This window comes from Arvicola amphibius, chromosome 6 (genome assembly GCF_903992535.2).
Source record: "Arvicola amphibius chromosome 6, mArvAmp1.2, whole genome shotgun sequence".
NCBI lineage: Eukaryota > Metazoa > Chordata > Mammalia > Rodentia > Cricetidae > Arvicola > Arvicola amphibius.
In genome coordinates this window covers 94,029,580-94,050,135 of record NC_052052.2, presented here as the reverse complement: position 1 = coordinate 94,050,135, position 20,556 = coordinate 94,029,580, and the positions used below count along the sequence as shown (strand labels likewise).

General features: G+C 38.0%; 1 protein-coding gene across 1 annotated transcript in view; it reads right to left on the bottom strand.

Annotated features, from left to right (window-relative positions):
* The window catches only part of Dnajc1 (DnaJ heat shock protein family (Hsp40) member C1), a 170,938-nt gene that overhangs the window by 93,711 nt on the left and 56,671 nt on the right, over nt 1-20,556 (bottom strand). The window contains exons 2-3 of the mRNA XM_038335270.2: nt 1,470-1,571; nt 952-998 (exon numbers count right to left, since the gene is read on the bottom strand). Of these exons, the coding sequence (XP_038191198.1) occupies nt 952-998; nt 1,470-1,571 (149 nt within the window). The remainder of the gene's footprint in view (nt 1-951; nt 999-1,469; nt 1,572-20,556) is intronic.

Genomic DNA, 20,556 nt, shown 5'->3' with positions numbered 1-20,556 from the left:
TACTACTATCTCATGAAATCAACTTATTGGGCTATAATCAGCATTATTATTGTTTATTTTTAAAGATTAACAAGCCTAGAATAAAACAAAAACCAGTTTATTTTACCTGCAATAATTTTTTCCTGAGACACTTTTGTTGTATGTGTTCAAAGGGATAATTTAAAATGTGTTTCTTACTCTGGCTCTGATTCTAAGATCTCTGATTCTAAGACTTCACACTGGATCCACATTCCACACATTCTACAGCAGAGGGAAGGCCTGTGATCTCCTGAGTCACTGGCAATATAAACCACTAGAGTTTATCACTGCTCTTCTGAGGGGGCAGAGACAGGTCTGTGTGAGGGACTGCCTCTACCCTAAGGTTACCAGATACAGCATCACTGGAGCAGACTTAGGGAAGAGGGCAAAACCAATGAGAAAAGAGGAACGTTTGTTTATTGTTTTAATCATATTTTCCACAGTTTATGTAAGTCTATCAACTTACAACCGGGGCCATCTGGGGTGAAGAAACACTAGGAAAGTACATTTACATGATTACTAAGTGATAATCTCAAATGCTTAACAAGTGGTCATGAGTGTAGCGGGTCTACCGAATACAGAGAGGAGCTATTTATGATATAGCGAAAAGAATGGGCATTTGGTTGAAATCAAGTATTTCTGATTGTTTCCCAGGGCATAAACACCCGCATTAAAAGTCTGTTCTAATGAAGCAAAACTTGCTAACTTTATGACTCATGATCATAGTTTGTAAGTAGTGAATCAGCCTAGGAAATAGATTCAAAAGAAATGAGCTTTGCTCTACACAAGACTGTAAAACAATGCATTTGGAAGAAGCAAAACAAACAAATAAACAAAACCCACCAAAACAAAAAACCTAACCTAAACAGGACTTCTCAAAGCTGCAGCATGAAACTTGCCCATCCAAACTCAGAAGCACAAATGAGCACTCACCTCTGCCTTCTTTCATCATCCTTTAAAACTTCATAAATGGCCACCAACTAAAACAGAAGCATTACTTTAAAATAAAAATATTTTCAACTGTAAGAAATCACATAGGAGGATGAACGCTCTAAAACACACATGCAGAAAACCCCATGTGTCCATCTATGTAATAATAGTAAAAATCCAAAAGTAAGTAAGTTTATGTTTTTGAAAGCAATTTTAAAAACTGATATCAAAATGAACTTTTGCGAAAGGCATAAAAGTAACAGTTTGTCTTAAAAATATTAAGAGCAAGAGCATAATTTAGATAAGAAAATTATGACAACCATGACCCTGTAACAACTAAGAAAAACTCTAAATGACACAAAATGTTCCTGAAAAAAGTATTCCATTATAAAACAAATAAAAATCTAAATGTTATATATTTAAGTTTCATGTTCAAATGAAAATATGCTACATCTAAGTTAAATTTCTAGCATAAGTATATTACTACAACTGTCACTATAAAAAAATTACATTGCACTTACTTGTCTAAACTGAGTTTCTGCATTTTCATCTTTATTCTTGTCTGGATGTAAGGTTAGTGAAAGCTTACGATATGCTTTTCTGATGTCTGCAGATGAAGCATCCTGGGTTGGTAGGGGGAGGGGAAAATACAAAGCAAACTTTGTCAGAAAGAGAAATTCCCAGAACCTTGTTAAGATCTGAGAAGACAGCCAACCAAGTGCAGGACCCCAGGCAATGTAATTTGAGCAATCAGTCTAACAACCATGCTATGCAGCTAGCCTGACCCACATGACTGAACAATTATTCAATCTAAATTGGCTCTCCTCTTAACTTTCATTACCACACAGTCATTTAAAGAAGATGGTATTTGACAAAACTTTTCTAACACTTGCCTCCCTACAACTAACCAATAAATCTTTTTCAGTAATCAAGATACAAAAAAGAGACAAATTAAAAATTAATATATCTGTGTGCTATAAAGAACTTTATTATTTACTTGAGAATTTTAAAATCAGTTTAAGAAGCCCAAGCTTATATATACATAAATTTTTAATTATTATTCATATTGAAATTACCATTCAGCAACAATTTATGAAAACCCGATTTCATGTCGAAAAATGTTGACTTGAAGGGAGTTAAATTTACGTTATCCAAACAGTTGTAATTAAACAGTTATATACTTTAAAGAGTATGTCCACAATTCTACAATCTCCCCTGTCTAGTTTGTAGAAATAAAAATTGCCCATTATTCATGTATGACTAATATAATTTAAAATATATTCAAGGTCACAGCAGTTCAGTGCTTCAGATTAGGAGGATGTTAAAATAATAGTATTTTTGTTTGTACAGATAAAATAAGAAAACATCATTTACATGGCTAAAATAAACACAGAGTTCAAAACTTCATTTCTACTATATGTAAAAACAGATTCTTGAGGCAAATGATAGTAAAGCAACTTATTAAACTTTGATAGCTATTTGTCTAATTAATTACTAAAATGCTCAAATAACTGAAAACTCAAACCAACACAAAAATCTATATACCAGAGGCCAAGAAATAAATTTGGAGGAAAAAAAGAAAAGAAAAGAAAAAGACTACAATTAGTCTGTCAAAGCTTTCCTTTATAAGCCATTATTTTCACTTTCAGTGTGTGTGTGTGTGTGTGTGTGTGTGTGTGTGTGTTTGTGTGTGCGCGCGCGCACGTGCTAACTTATGACTTATGGAAGGCCAAGGAGCTGTAAAACAACAAAGTAAACCTTGCAGATAATATATTTGCATTATTTCATTTTAAGTTTGCTGAAGGAAAGGATGTGCTCCCCACATTAGATGACAGGTAATACATGAAAGAAAGGAGCCGTTTAATGGAAATGTGTGATGAGTCCTTTTGTCATGCAAAGAGGCCATGTGTCAAACGAATAAACAGTCTCTAATTAGAAATTTAAATACAATTTTATTAAATTAATACTGTATGAGAGAAAATTCAGAAGATTTTTAAAATAGAGTTTATATATTTTTCATTATAAAATAATGAATAACATATAATATCTATGACTTAAAAATAAAAATGACTATTGGTCAACAAAGGCATTTCCTTGCTGTGGCATTGTCTGCAAGAATTTTCTGCCACAGTATGCATCCCAAATATAAAAACAGTCAGATAGTGCTGTTTCTACACCTCCAAGAGTTTTAATTACCTTTATCACCTGTGTTCCCATCTCTAGCTTTGTCTTCCAGCTGTGCTGGCCTCCCACATAATTACACTTCAAGGTGCAGTTCACCCTTCTGATTTTCTTTTTTACTCGGCTATAAAGGCGGGCCACCCTCTACTAAGGACCTGGCCTCTCAAGCTCCACACACAGAAGACTTCCCTCTTGAAAACTGGTATCTCACCAATAAGGTCCATGGAAGGGGGAGTGGGCTTTTCCTATCTAAAGAGACATCCTCTGGACAAGCTTCCCAGAGGGTAGATTATGCATTTATTTAATGTGAGGCCTTTTATCAGTCTTAATTTTAGCCACATACAAACTCACAAACCTACCGTGTAAGCATAGTTGTTATTGAGCCCATTTTACAAGTAAGTAAGGTAGGGAAAAGCTAAGTAACATGTTCAAATTTATACTGTCTACAAAAAGATTAAGACAGAATTCAATGCAAAAAAAAAAATACTTTCAGATCTAACCTATTTTGGCTGTTTTACTTAAGATTTAATATGTAAATTTATAATTTTTAAGTTTAAATTTGTAAAGGGAGGAAGCTTTGGGGAAGTAATCGTTACCATTTTATGAATTTGATAAACACTAGGAGCATATCATTTACCAAACCATAAGGTGAGTATGTCCCACAAAGTTCTGTTTCTTCCTCCTACGGTTGCTGGTGTTTGAGGTGAGGTCTCACTATGTTGTCCAGTCTGTCTTCAACCTCCTGGGCTCAAGTAATCACCCTGCCTTGGTCTCCTAAGTTGGGAATAGTGGTACACATCAACCAGCACCAAGCTACTCTATGAGGTTTTAAAGGTACACCCTCTGAGGTGTGCTGGCTTCTCCAAAGCACTTTATATCACATTTCTATTAAAGACTCGAATTTTGAACATTCATCTATTAAATTCAGCAAAACAGACCATTTAAAATTTCTTTGGCTTATATGGAAAAAAGCTTGACAGGGCAATGGGTAATCTGACCATTACTGATATCAAAAGATGTACTACATTAATTTGCCATGATTCTATTCCTTCTAAATGTGATGCAGCTCGCTAGCAGGCAAAATAAGAATTATCTTAACACCTGGATAACCTCGGTAATGAAGAGACATATTGTCACTCTAACATCTTTTAGTGTAATACATGCTAGTCAGAGTGGAGCTCCGTGATGAGACATGAGAGAAAAGGCGGAGAGAGAACTCCAAGGGCTGTCCCACCACAGAAACAGTGACTAACCTGGCAAAACTGTCAGAATCAACTTTATCTGAACCCTGGAAACTAGTCAAAGCTCATGGCAATCAGGCAAGCACTTAAGATCACACGAAGCTGAGTCTCAGTAAGGGTTCTGAAGACACCAACCTCCATAAAGGTTGCGAGTTCCCAGTGCAGGAAAAGCACAGCTTATCTTTTTCTCAAAGAATTATGGGTGTTTTAATCTATCTGTCTCCTCTGATATTTAAAGACTTTTTCCTTTATTTGAATCAAGTTTAGAATTCTGAAAGTGTACAGACAGGAGTTATCAAGAACATTTAAAGTTGACCAATGAAGCGTTCTGTGGTTTAAAGTTTAAAGGCCCTTACGACCAAATCTGATAAACCTGAGTTTGATTCCTGAAACCCACATGATAAAAGGAAAGAACAAACTACCTTAAAATTTTCCCTGACAATTAATACTTAAGTTTCTGAGTGATTATTTGGGAGCAGCTGCCAACACAGAAAAACTCCACTTAGAAATCAGTCAAAGGGTAACAGTTGGGAAGAGAGTCTTCTGGGAAGTGTCTTTGGAATGTTCCCTAAATTCCTTGGAAACTAGAAGACCATGTGTGTGGTGCTTTTTTGTGCTCTAACAAATAAAGCTTGCTGAAGATCAGAGGGTGGAGTTAGGCCACTAGTTAACCATAAAGGTCTGGAGGTCTGTATAGACAGACAGGAAGTAAAATAGCTGGGCATAAATAAGAATATAAGGAGAAAGGAAATAGGAGCTCACCCCATTTTTGGCTGAGGAGTGAGCAAGATCAGAGCTAGCTGTAGCTTGCTCTTTTCTCTATCTGATCTTTCAGCATCTGCCATGCTATCTGGCTCTGGGTTTTTAATAAGACTGATTAGAACTGGTTCAAAGCATGTGCATGCCCAGGTACGAGCATGTGCTCAGAAAGATTAGAGGAGGTATTTGGAAGTTCTCACCACTGGTACATCTTCAAGCTTTGTGTAAGGATCAAGCACAGAGTTGTGGAAGAGTTGCCAGTACCAAGCTGAGCACTGAAAGCATGCTCCAAGAGTTCAACTGGCCATGGTGGTTTGAATAAGAATGGCCTCTATAGGCTCATATATCTGTACGCTTAGTCTCCAATTGATAAACTGTTTGAAAAGATTAGGAGGTGTAGTCTTGTTGGAGTGAATGTGTCATTATTAGAAGAGGTGTGTTGTTGGGGGTGGGCTTTGGGGTTTCAAAAGTTCAGTGTATGTCTGTCTGTCTTCCCACTACCAACCTCCTCTCTCTGCCTGCTGTGGATAAGAACGTAAATCTCTCACCTACTGCTCCACAAGCTTCCTGCCATGATGATAATGGATTAGTCCTCTGAAACTGTAAGCAAGCCCCCAATTAAATGCTTCCATTTATAGGAGTTGCCTTGGTCAGGGTTTCTTTATAGCAATACAACAGTGACTAAGATATTGGCCAACACTGGGACAGTCTCATTTGTCTGCAGCTCACTTCTGTCTCTTTCTCCTCCTCCCCTCTTCCATGTGCCTTAGGGATCTCTGCAAAACCACTGGATGACTATAAATCTAAGCAGAGTCCAATGGCCAAACAGTCAATTATGGACATTTTATACACTTAGTTTAGAATAGTCAGTAGACAAATAGCACAAAGTCTGGGGATGTAGGAAATATAATTGTCATATTATATACTTAAAATGTCTGGAATTATACATACATTTAAAAAACCAATAAAACATACAAAGAAAGAGGTAAACTGGTTAATACAGAGAAAAAAATTAATAGTAGTTGTCTGACAAGTCTAAACATTAGATCTACTACACAAAGGTTTTTAACTCAATGTGGTCAAAGAACATGTACATGAAATATGGGAATATTCTCTTCCCAAATCAGACTATCAGCAAAAAGGAAAAAAAAACTTTAAAAGGTTCAAAACAGAGCTACTTCCAGACTTAAGAACACTATAAGAAAAAGGAAATGTCAGAAGGTTAAGCTCAATATCAGATCTTCATGGATAGAAGAAGGACTCAATGGATGTGAGGAAAAGTCAGAATGATGAAAGAAAAAACAGATCCCAGAGACCTTTAGGACACTATAGAGTTCCAACATGTGTGTAATGAGTTCAGAAAGGAGAAAGGAAGGAAAAAGGATGAACTTAAAAAATATTTGAAGAAAAAAAAGGAATTGAAAACTTGAAAAATTTGGAAGATATGAATCTACACATCTAAGATCAAGAAACTAAGTGGGGTTAAAAAAATTCAACACAGAAATATTATCAGCAAAATATAGAAAAATCAATAACAGGTGTGGTGGTGCACATATTTACTTCCAGCACTTGGGAAGAAGAGGCAGGAGGATCTGAGTTAAAGGCCATTACAAAAGGAAGCACTAACAGAAGAACTGGGAAACAAACAAGTTAAAAGGCATACCCACACAATACACAAGAAGAAGAAGGGAAGGAAGAAAGGGAGGGAGGGAGGGAGGGAGGGAGGGAGGGAGGGAGGGAAGGATGAAGGGAGGAATAGACAAGATAAATTAAAATAAATTTTAAAAAATAATGAGTAATAGAAGACTAACCTCAGAAACAGATCAGAAAATTGTATTCTTTTTTTAGAGTTTATAATACATTTAATTCTCTACAAGGTTGATAGTTTTCCTTTATATAAGAAGAAATGACTAAAACTGTTTTGTGAAACATCTCTCTCTAGAGTCTGCATAGCATGTTGTAAAGAGTTAGACTTCTCACTCCATTAACTCAGTAAAATGTGTTAAATATACTTTATTCACGCATATGTATCAATAGTTAGGAAAAACAGGATTAATATTTATATCAAACTTTAATTATGGCATAAATGACTGAAGAACCTAAGATATTCTTGAATAAAACAGAAAAACTTTAAAGAAACATTTTTTCCATATGTTTAGAATGCTTAAGACTAAAACAAGAAAATCAAAAAAATACCAGGGTTTTATCACTTGTGGGGACTTTGTACTGATGATTTAAGAAGATTTTAATTCACTAAAAATTGATGACAGGCTGGGCATGGTGGAGCACACCTTTATTTTCACCACTCGGGAGGCAAAGGCAGGTGGATCTCATCTACAGAGGGTGTTCTAGGGCAGCCTGGGCTACAAAGAGAAACGTCGTCTCAAAAAATGTCTGTTATGATTTCTCTCTCTCTCTCTCTCTCTCTCTCTCTCTCTCTCTCTCTCTCTCTCTCTCTGTGTGTATGTGTGTGTGTGTGTGTGTGTGTGTGTAGGGGGTTGCTTATTTGTTTATTTAATTTGTTTCGGACCCTTTGCCAACACTGAATTTGATAAATGGCTGAAAATGATGCATTCATGCTGCTGGGATTACAGGTACATGACATCATACAACTGTGGTGATATCTTGTTTGTGCAAATAAAGCACGCCTTAAGATCAGAGGGTGAGCTAGCCACTAGCTAACCATAGAGATCTGGAGGTCTGAACAGACAGACTAGAAGTGATATGGCTGGACAGAGAGAGGAAGTGATAAGGCAGGAGGAGACAGGAACTCACTCTCTTTTGTACTGGAAAGTTGAGTAGGTAAGGTGGCTGTGGTTTTTGCTCCTTCATTTCTCTGATTCTCAGAATTTTCCTCTATGTCTGACTCTGGGCTTTTATTAAAATCTATCAGAACTCATGCTATACATTAGCACCCAACTTAAAGGCAGGAATTCATGAAAAAGCCACTTGCCAGTGGTTACAAAGCCACAGGCTAGAGCTGCACATGGGGCTCCCGCCCTGCCCAGCTAGGCTTTCTTTCCTTTTTCCCCCAGGCCTCTGAGTGAGTTTGGGATTTTCCTACTGTGCCTCTCAAAATGAGTTTCCAGCTGCCACCCAACTCCAGAAGCACCTGGGCTCCAAATGCCATACGACTTGCCCACCCTAGACTGGCTGGTTCTGCCTTCAGGCAGCCCCTGCCACACATGCTCCCTCCCCATCAATCCCCTGTGAGTTTTTTCAGACAGTTGGTTCTATCTCCACCATAGGTGGTATAGGCTTTCCCATACCCCCTCTCCTTGAGCTACCAGTTGCAGCTCATGGCTACATCTAGCAGTCACAGCTGTCTTTAGCCAAGCTGTTCACTGCCTGTGTTCTCTGCTCAGACATGCTATGCCTCACAGTTCACTGACATTGTCAGCAGGTTTGGCAAGACAATTGGAATATCCTAAAAGGTGGAATTAGTTAAAAGAGAGAGGTTTTTTCCCCACATTAAAAAATGGGAAACACTATTACTATGGAGGGATTTATGTCTCTGTATGATAATATGTGAACAGTTTGAAAATGAAACAATTAAATGAAAGGAAAACTAAATTAGATGGGACTTCTGTAATGTCAATTACAAACATCAGTTTTATCATTTTTGTTTTTCACTTAAAAAGTTGGTTAATATGAGTGCTAAGATACAAGTTTTAGAAAAACAATAAATTAGATCATAGAGATATTTAGATTCAGACAGAAAAAATAATGTAGAACCAATTTCAGCATTGCACTATAAGGTTAGAGAGGAAATGCTTAAGGTTTTCAGACAACCTATTTGAATTTACACTTTACAAGAACTGTCAAATGACAGATATTCCCAAGGCTGTGTTAGATTTAAGGACATTCAAAGAAGTAATAGTCTCATAAGGCATGCATTCACCTTTTGTGAAGTAGATGTTAAACTTGTGGTCAATGTGTAATAGAATTATCTTGAGAGACTGGAGAGACTTGGTTAAAGCGGTTAAGTCTTGGAGTTTGGTCCTCAATTACAATGAACAACCTGGTGGATAAAAGAGGCTAAGACCATTGAACAACAAAGTAGAGCTAGAGGTATGGAAATCTCCAAGAACAACTACTTGGAGAGGGAGATTATGCTGATGTACAGAGGCAATCTCTATATGATGACCATGTCCTGTATTTGTGCCACATAGCAGTTTTGAATGCTTGGGACAGAATTGGAGAAGTAGGAAATTAAAATCGAGTCATTTACTAAAGTTATACAGGGCCTAAAGGAAGCCTTCACGGATTTCTTACCAAGACTGAATTCAGCAGTAAATAGAATAATACCAGATTCAAATGCTAGATAAATAATAATTGAATCTCTGGCTTTTGAAAATGCTAGCACAGAATACAAAAGGGTAATTCAGCCATTAAAGGAAAGATCAGAATCCTTGAAGGAATGGATCCAGGATACAATCAATATTGAATCTCATAACCATGATGATACATGGATAGGATTTCCAGAGACCCGAAGAAAAATCGAAATGTCAAGTGTTTTAATTGTGGCAAACACGGTCACCTAAAAGGGTATTGAAGCTTCTTCCTCCCCTCTTCGGGATCATAACATCTCCAGCTCAGCCTGATCAGGGTGCTGGGACCAGATAGGGAGTGCAACCTTCGGGCGGGAGTTTCTTTGTTTCAATAGCCTGCCTGCAGCAAGGTACACCCTTTGTCTGTGAGCTCCTTGGCAAGCAAGGACACCTGATCCTGTAAAAGACAATCCATAGAGGAGCATTCGGAAGAAGAGATGGGCAGGCGCCAATGCAAGAATTCCTCCAACAATCTGAAAAAAAACATGAAATCACCAGAACCCAGCAATCTTACAACAGGAGGATTTAAACACGCCAATCAACAGGGGGTAGAAAACCTTGACTTTTTAAAAGTGATAGAGGCCCTTAAACAGGAGGTGAAAAACTCCCTTAAAGAAATGGATGAGAAGAATAACAAAAAGTTTGAAGAATTGAGTAAATCTGTAAATGATATCCTAGGAAACCAAGGAAAAACAATCAAACAGAAAATGGGAACAGTTCAAGACTTGAAAACTGAAATGGCGGCAAGGAAGAAAACACAAACCGAGGGCCGGGTGGATATGGAAAATGTATGTAAACGCATAGAGACTACAGTAACAAGCATAACCAACAGAACACAAGAGATAGAAGAAAGAATCTCAGACTCTGAAGATACCATAGAGAAAATAAATGCACCGATCAAAGAAATCAGCAAATCAAACAAATTCTCATCACAAAACATTCAGGAAATCTGGGACACAATAAAAAGACCAAACCTAAGAATAATAGGGGTAGAAGAAGTACAGCTCAACGGTCCAGAAAATATATTTAATAAAATTATAGAAGAAAACTTTCCCAATCTAAAGAAAGATATTCCTATGAAGGTTCAAGAAGCATACAGAACACCGAATAGACTGGATCAAAAAAAAAAATCCCCTCGCCATATAATAATCAAAACACTGATTGAGGAGTGTCTATGTGTTACTTTCATTATTAATAAAGATACTGCTTTGGCCCTTTAAAAAAACAGAAAATTAGGTAGGCGGAGTAGTCAGAACAGAATGCTGGGTAGCAGGAGTGGGGAGACACTTCAGGCAGTCGCGATATGCAGTTGCCATGCTTCTCTCCGAGATGGATGCAGGTTAAGATCTCTCCTGGTAAGCCACACCTCGTGGTGCTACACAGATTACTAAATATGGGTTAATCCAGATGTGAGTAAGAGGCTGAAACTAACGGGCCCGGCAGTGTTTTAAAAGAATACAGTTTCTGTGTAATTATTTTGGGTAAAGCTAGCCGGGTAGTGGGACACAGCCCCGCCTCTTCCTCCTACAAAACACAGAGCATAGAGAATAAAGAAAGAATATTAAGAGCTACAAAGGAAAAAGGTCAAGTAACTTATAAAGGTAAACCTATCAGACTTACACCTGACTTCTCTATGGAAACCATGAAAGCCAGAAGGTCCTGGATAGATGTACTGCAGAAACTAATATACCATGGATGCAAGCCCAGACTACTATACCCAGCCAAGCTTTCATTCACTATAAATGGAGAAAACAAAATTTTCCAGGATAAAAACAAATTTAAACAATATGTAGCCACAAATCCAGCCTTACAGAAAGTAATAAAAGGAAAATCACAAACCAAGGAGTCCAACAATGCCCACAATAACTCAGACATCTAGCGACCCTTCACCAGCACATCTCAAAGAAGGGAGACACGCAATCTCTACTACCAAAAAAAAAATGACGACCAGAGTTAACAACCACTGGTTATTAATATCACTTAATATCAATGGACTCAATTCACGTATAAAAAGGCACAGGCTAAGAGATTGGATACGAAAACAGGATCCAACATTCTGCTGTTTACAAGAAACACACCTCAACCACAAAGACAGACATCTACTCAGAGTAAAGGGTTGGGAAAAGGCTTATCAAGCAAACGGACCTAAGAAACAAGCGGGTGTGGCCATACTAATTTCTAACAAGGTTGACTTCAAACTAAAATCAATCAGAAGAGATAGAAAGGGACATTTTATACTCATAACAGGAAAAATCCATCAGAATGAAGTCTCAATCCTGAATATCTATGCCCCTAATATAAAAGCACCCACTTATGTAAAAGAAACATTACTAGAACTCAAGGCAGCCATCAAACCACACACACTAATAGTAGGAGACTTCAACACTCCTCTCTCACCAATGGACAGGTCAATCAGACAGAAACCTAACAGAGAATTAAAAGACTTAATGGAGGTAATGAACCAAATGGACTTAACAGACATCTATAGAACATTCCACCCAAATAGGAAAGAATATACCTTCTTCTCTGCGGCTCATGAAAACTTTTCGAAAATTGACCACAACTCGGTAACAAAGCAAACTTCCACAGTTACAAAAAAATAACCACCTGTGTCTTATTGGATCACCATGGATTAAAATTAGAATTCAACAACAATCCAACCCCAGAAAGCCTACAAACTCATGGAAACTGAACAGTCAACTACTGAACCACACCTGGGTCAAGGAAGAAATAAAGAAAGAAATTAAAGTCTTCCTTGAATTTAATAAAAATAAAGAAGCAACATACTCAAACCTATGGGACACTATGAAAGCAGTGCTAAGAGGAAAGTTCATACCACTAAGTGCACACTTAAAGGAAACAGAGAAAGCACTCATTGGAGACTTAACAGCACACCTGAAAGCTCTAGAAAAAAAAGAAGCAGACTCACCTAGGAGGAGTAGAAGACTGGAAATAATCAAACTGAGGGCAGAAATCAACAAAATAGAAACACAGAAAACAATCCAAAGAATCAGTGAAGCAATAAGCTGGTTCTTGAAGAAAATCAACAAGATTGACAAACCTCTATCCAAACTAATCAAACGGCAGAGAGAGAACAAGCAAATTAATAAGATCAGAAATGAAAAGGGGGAAATAACCACAGACACGGAGGAAATTCAGAGAATCATTAGATCTTACTACAAAAGTCTGTATGCCACAAAATTGGAAAATGTAAAAGAAATGGACATTTTTTAGATAAGTACCATATACCAAAGTTAAACCAGGACCAGGTAAATGCTCTAAATAGTCCTGTTAGTCGCGAAGAATTAGAAACTGTTATCAGAAACCTCCCTACCAAAAGGAGCCCAGGACCAGATGGTTTCAATGCGGAATTCTACCAGAACTTCCAAGAAGACCTAATACCTATACTCCTTGAGGTATTTCATAATATAGAAACACAAGAGTCACTGCCAAATTCCTTCTATGAAGCTACAGTTACCCTGATACCTAAACCACACAAAGACTCAACCAAGAAAGAGAATTACAGGCCAATCTCACTCATGAACATTGACGCAAAAATTCTCAATAAAATACTGGCAAACCGAATCCAAGAACACATTAGAAAAATTATCCACTACGATCAAGTAGGCTTCATCCCAGAGATGCAGGGCTGGTTCAACATACGAAAATCTATCCATGTAATCCATCATATAAATAAACTGAAGGAAAAAAAACCATATGGTCATCTCATTAGATGCTGAAAAAGCATTTGACAAAATTCAGCACCCCTTTATGATAAAGGTCTTGGAGAGATTAGGGATACAAGGGCATTCCTAAATATAATAAAGGCTATTTACAGCAAGCTGACAGCTAACATCAAATTAAATGGAGAGAAACTCAAGGCCATCCCACTAAATTCAGGAACACGACAAGGCTGTCCACTCTTTCCTTATCTCTTCAATATAGTGCTTGAAGTTCTAGCAATAGCAATAAGACAACATAAGGGGATCAAGGGAATTCGAATTGGAAAGGAAGAAGTTAAACTTTTGTTATTTGCAGATGATATGATAGTGTACATAAGCGACCCCAAGAACTCCACCAAAGAACTCCTACAGCTGATAAACTCCTTCAGTAACGTGGCAGGATACAAGATCAACTCCAAAAAATCAGCTGCCCTGCTATACACAAAGGATAAGGAAGCAGAGAAGGAAATCAGAGAAGTATCACCTTTCACAATAGCCACAAATAGCATAAAATATTTTGGGGTAACTCTAACCAAGGAAGTGAAAGATCTATTTGACAAGAATTTTAAGTCACTGAAGAAAGAAATTGAAGAGGATACCAGAAAATGGAAGGATCTCCCTTGCTCGTGGATTGGGAGGATCAACATAGTAAAAATGGCAATTCTACCAAAGGCAATCTATAGATTCAATGCAATCCCCATCAAGGTCCCATCAAAATTCTTCACAGATCTGGAGAGGACAATAATCAACTTTATATGGAAAAACAAGAAACCCAGGATAGCCAAAACAATCTTATACAATAAAGGAACTTCTGGAGACATTACCATCCCTGACTTCAAACTCTATTACAGAGCTACAGTATTGAAAACAGCTTGGTATTGGCATAAAAACAGAGAAGATGACCAATGGAATCGAATCGAAGACCCGGATCTTAACCCACAAACCTATGAACACCTGATTTTTGATAAAGGAGCCAAAAGTACACAATGGAAGAAAGAGGGCATCTTCAACAAATGGTGCTGGCATAACTGGGTGTCAACCTGTAGAAGAATGAAAGTAGATCCATATCTATCACCATGCACAAAACTCAAGTCCAATTGGATTAAAGACCTCAATATTAATCTGAACACACTGAGCCTGATAGAGGAGAAAGTGGGAAATACTCTACAACATATGGGCACAGGAGACCGTTTCCTACATATAACCCCAGCAGCACAGACATTAAGGGCAACATTGAATAAATGGGACCTCCTGAAGCTGAGCAGCTTCTGTAAAGCAAAGGACAGTGTCACTAAGACACAAAGACAACCTACTGACTGGGAAAAGATCTTCACCAATCCCGCAACTGACAAAGGTCTGATCTCCAAAATGTATAAGGAACTCAAGAGACTATACTTTAAAATGCTAATTAACCCATTTAAAAAATGGGGCTCTGAATTGAAAAGGGAATTCTCAACAGAAGAAGTTAAAATGGCCAAAAGACACTTAAGGTCATGCTCAACCTCCTTAGCTATCAATGCAATATCAATAAATAAAATAAAATAAAATAAATAAAAATAGGGAAATGCAAATCAAAACAACTTTGAGATACTATCTTACACCTGTCAGATTGGCTAAAATCAAAAACACCAATGATAGCCTTTGCTGGAGAGGTTGTGGGGTAAGAGGTACACTCATCCATTGCTGGTGGGAATGCACACTTGTGCAACCACTTTGGAAAGCAGTGTGGCGGTTTCTCAGGAAATTCGGGATCAACCTACCCCAGGATCCAGCAATTCCACTCCTGGGAATATACCCAAGAGATGCCCAATCATACTACAAAAGCATTTGTTCAACTATGTTCATAGCAGCATTATTTGTAATAGCCAGAACCTGGAAACAACCTAGATGCCCTTCAGTTGAAGAATGGATGAAGAAACTGTGGAATATATACATATTAGAGTACTACTCAGCAATAAAAAACAATGACATCTTGAATTTTGCATGCAAATGGATGGAAATAGAAAACACTATTTTGAGTGAGATAACCCAGACCCAAAAAGATGAACATGGGATGTACTTACTCATAATCTGTTTCTAGCCATAAATAAAGGTCATTGAGCCTATAATTTGTGATCCTAGAGAAGATAATAAGAAGGTGAACCCAAAGAAAAACATATAGTTATCTTCCTGGATATTGGAAGTAGACAAGATTGCCGGGCAAAAATTGGGAACTTGGGGGCGGGGTGGGATGGAGGCAAGGGGAGATGGGGAGAGAAAAGTGTGAAGGGGAGGATGGGGAGAGCTTGGGGTAATGGGATGGTTGGGATATAGGAAGGGTGGATATGGGAGCAGGGAAGCATATATCTTAATTTAAGGGAGCCATTTTAGGGTTGTCAAGAGACGTGACTCTAGAGGGATTCCCAGGTATCCAGGGAGATGCCCACAAGCTACTTCCTTGGGCATCTGAGGAGAGGGAGCCTGAAAAGGCCAGATTCTATAGCCATACTGATGAATATCTTGCATATCACCATAGAACCTTCATCTGGCGATGGATGGAGAAAATGACAGAGCCCCACATTGGAGCACCGGACTGAGCTCCCAAGGTCCTGATGAGGAGCAGAAGGAGGGAGAACATGAGGAAGAAAGTCAGGACCTTGAGTGTGCGTTCACCCACTGAGACGGTGGGACAGAACTAATGGGAGATCACCAAGTCAGTTGGAATGGGACTGATGGAACATGCGATCAAACCGGACTCTCTGAATGTAGCTGATGGTGGAGGCTGACTGAGAAGCCATGGACAATGACAATGGGCTTTGATTCTACCGCATGGATGGGCTCTGTGTGAGCCTTGTCAGTTTGGATGCTCACCTTCCTGGACCTGGGGGGTGTTGGGAGGACCTTAAACTTAACATAGTGTAGGGAACCCTGATGGCTCTTTAGCCTCGAGAGGGAGGGAGTGGGGGTATGGGTGGAGGGGAAGGGAGGGAAGGGGGAGGAGATGGAATTTTCAATAAGAAAATGAGAAAAAAAGGTATTGTAAACAGTTTCCTATAAACAGTGTTTTTTCTAAGCATAATTCAATAGAACATCTCTCCCTTCTGGATTATGCAGAAGGTGTGGCAAAGGCAGGCATTTGACCAATGAATACAGATCATATGGGACAGTCAAGGTAACCCTTTGCAGTCGGGGAAACTCCTTCTTGAGGGGCCTCCCACAAGTCCCCATGCTAAATTTGGTTCAGTCATTAACTGTGGAGGAAATGCCTTCCGGGAACAATTAAAGGACCTAATGCCTATAATAAGAAACCACACTGCTCTGGATGATAGAAAGGCTATAGAGGAGAGAACGAAAAGTTCAGAAGAAACCATAAAGTGAGTATTTTGCAAACTTCTATTGATGAACAAAGACCAAAATTAAAAATATGAATAAATGACGTCATTAAAGGCCTTGTAGAAACAGGTACAGATGTCACAATAATTGCACCAATCAATACTTTACCATCCATTACATGGATGACAATTTACTAGTTGATTCAAATATAGAAACTTCAGAAAAAATGTTTGAATATGTAAAGAAAATTTTGCCATGTTGAGGATTATAAACTGCTCCTGAAAAAATACAAAGATGAGATTCTGTTAATTATTTAGGTTATAAAATAGGTTTAAAAAAACTTAGACCCCAAAAGGTATAAATTAGGAAAGATCAATTACAGACTCTAATGACTTTCAAAGATTACTAGAAGACATTTCCTATCTATGGCCCACTATTGGGATAAAACGTGATAAAACGTGATGAACTGATCAATTTAAACAAAACCTTAGATGGTGACAAGGACTTAAATAGTCCCAGAGAATTATCACCTGAAGTTAAGAGAGAATTGTTTTTGATGAAAGAGAAATTACAGATTGCATATGTGGATCATATGGATTTGAAGCTTAATTACACTCTGGTCCTATTACCCTCCAAACATTACCCTATAAGAATTTTAATGTAGAGGGAAGATATTATCTTAGAATGGATCTTTTTACCACATAAACTTAGTAAAATTAAAAACTTAAGTGGAGAAGGTCTAAATTAGTTCTAAAGGAAAATTGAGACTTCATCAATTACCAGGAACAGACCCAGCAGAAATTATAGTACCTTTTTAATAATGATGAAATTGACAAATTATGGGCAAAAATTGAACCCTGGCAAAGAACTTGTAGTAATTTTTTGGGAGAGATTAACAATTATCCCAAAAGCCAGAGAATTCAACTTATAAAGAGAACCAACTTGATCCATCCTCACATTGTATGGAAAACACCAATAACTGGAGCCTTTTCATTCTATACTAATGCAATAAATCAGGAAAGGCAGGTTACAAATCACAAAAATTAAGTAAAGTGGATGAAAGCCCATATGATTCTGTCCAAAAGTCAGAATTATATGCTAGTCTCATGGTACTAAGGTATTTTATGGAACCTCTTAACATAGTTACCAATTCGCAATATGAAGAGTTGTTTTGCATATCAAAATCACTGAATATAAATATACCATATGATACAGAATTGACTTCACTATTTATTCAGGTACAAGAAATAATCAGGAATAGGAATCATCCCAATATATAAAAACACATCCGATCCTATATGGGTCTGCCAGGACCTCTATCACAATTAATGCAGAAATTGATCAAATGCCATATTCTGTAGATCTCTGAAGTATTTAAAGATGACCTGTTTGTTTAAAATATATCTGTTTGACCTTGAAAACATACCTAGTATTACTACAAGTTGATGTAAAATGTTTTAATAACATAGGTTCTTTACTTTCTCTTTACTTTCTCTTTTCTTCTCTCTTTCTCTCCTCTCTCCCTCTCTCCCCCTCTCCTCCTCGCCCTCCCCCCTCTCTCTCTTATGACAATGAGACATGTCTGCTCCTGGCAGCACCAATATACTTTAGAGATGGTGGGTATCAAAGAAACTTTACTTTCTTTACTTTCTTTATGGCAAAGGTTAGACAAGTGGGCACAAAAAAAGGACTGCCAAACTGTCAAGACAAATAGTATAGCCCTTCAGAATATCCTGCTTCACAAAACAGTTTGTCAGATGTGCTAGGCCTATAGGTTGAAGATGGATGCCCCTACATTGCAGAGAACCTTCCAGCTGCTTCTGCCATTTTCACATTTTTTAGAAGTCGCTTGCTTGTACTTCCTGCTTACTCAGATAATATTATTTCCTTCTTGGGTCTGACCCTTAGCACTGCATATAGTTACATGTCGCAGGAGTTCTAATAGGTTTTAATAAAAGCCCAGAATCAGACATAAAGGAAAATGCTGAGAGATCAGAGAGATGAAGAAACAAAACCACAGCCACCTTACCTACTTAACTTCCCAGTCAAAAAGAGAGTGAGTTCCCAGCTCCTGCTTTATCACTTTCTCTCTCAGCCCAGCCATATCACTTCCTGTCCTCTATGACCTCTATGGTTAGCTAATGGCTAGCTCCACCTTCTGATCTTCAGGCAAGCTTTATCAAACCCTGGGCTTACTGTAGGCCAGAAGAACCAAGTAAGCTACAAACCCTAGTCTAATTTTTGAGACATGTCTCATTTTGTGAAGGATGAACTTAGATGTAGCAAGCTGGCTGGTCTTGAACACCTGGTGTTCCTGTCTCCCCCTCTCCCATGATGGGATTACAGGCATGTATCACCACATACAGCTATAATTACTTTTTTTTTAAAAAAAACTTAAAACTACTTGGTATTAAGCAAAGATAAAATTATTTAATAGCTACTTTTTTCTGAGATAAAAGAAATCACTAGGAAAGTTTGGAAGTATTTTGGCACAAATGACAACAAATCATAGCAAAACTTACAATGCTAAAAGCATTGTTTACAAGAAAGTTTACTATTAGATATACATTTTTAAAGAAAGAAAGGGGCTGGAGAGATGGCTCAGCAATTAAAAGCACTTGCTACTCTTGCAGGGGACCTGAGTTTGATCCCAGCACCCAGATCTTTCAATGATTCATTGCTTTCTTCTAGCCTCCAAGGCACTGAACAGATGATCCACAAACATATGGTCTTCACACAGAGAAACACAAGGTCCTTATATGAGAGGCAAACAAAAAGTGAAAACTGGAAGGGAGGGAGGGCGAGAGCTTAACCTACTTTACAGAAACTAGAAAAAAAGCAAAGTAAATCCAAAGCAAGCATAGCAAAAGATATAAAAGTGTGCACAGCAACAAACTAAAGAATATAAAAAAACAAGCCAGGCAGTGATGGAATACACCTTTAATTCCAGCACTCAGGAGGCAGAGCTGGGAGTCAATTATTGGAGTAGGTTTAGCCTTGTGGGAGGAAGTGTGTCAATGTCTCTTCCTGCTGCCTGTGGATCCAGATGTAGAACTGTCAGTACCTCTCCAGCACCATGTCTGCCTGCATGCTACCACGCTTTCTCCCATGATGATAATGGTAGATAAAAATCGACGCTCACTTCATCTCCCTTCTACTCCAGTATTATTCAAAGGAACCTCCTACAATGTGGGAAATACTTTTATCTACATTGTCTAATATTCTTACAGTTTGGATATACGATGTCCCCTCAAAAGGCTCATGTGTTAAAGGCTTGGTCTTTAGCTGGTAAGTTGTGAAGGTGACTTCATCATTATATTAACCCATTGATGAGTTCACAGCTGAATGGTTATTAGAAGTTGAAACATTATTTGGAAGAAGTATGTCAGTGGTATGTCAGTGGGGGTACATTTTCTGGGCTCTTTCTCTATCTCTGCTTCCTACTCTACATGGGTTTTGCACTATCACATGCTCCCTGTCATGAAATTCTCCCTCATTATATCCTACTAGCAAGGGAGCTAGATCCATTTAAAAGGAGAGGAAGGTTTATTTTAGCTCAAATTCAGAGGTTCCTTTTCAATTGTTCCTCAAAAATACTTTGTCACAACACAAAGTTGATTAGTCTAAAAGGCTACTGAGTACTTGAGGTAATGGGCAGCACCTACAGAATGAAGACTTCAAATTTTATTTGACTTGAGTTTAAATACTTACACATTGTTAGTGGCTACTATTATAATTAGTATATTTCTAGAGTGCCTTCTCTTGTTGTAGAAGAAAAACTACATGTGGGGTAGGTTTGGCCAATCACATGCATTTTGGTATAGAATGAACACATGTGGCAAAAAACAGCTATTTATTTACTTATTTATTTAGTACATGGGACTTAATATAGCTATATCATTTACTGCATTCCTAGCCCAAAGACCACTTCAGATAGCAACAAAGTTTCTGGCTTTCCTGTAACAATGTTAGCAAAGGTCCTACTACTCAACCTGGGTGTTGGCCATACCCTAGAATGGGAGCAAGTTTGGCTCTAGAACTGGCAAATGCCACAGTGCTAAC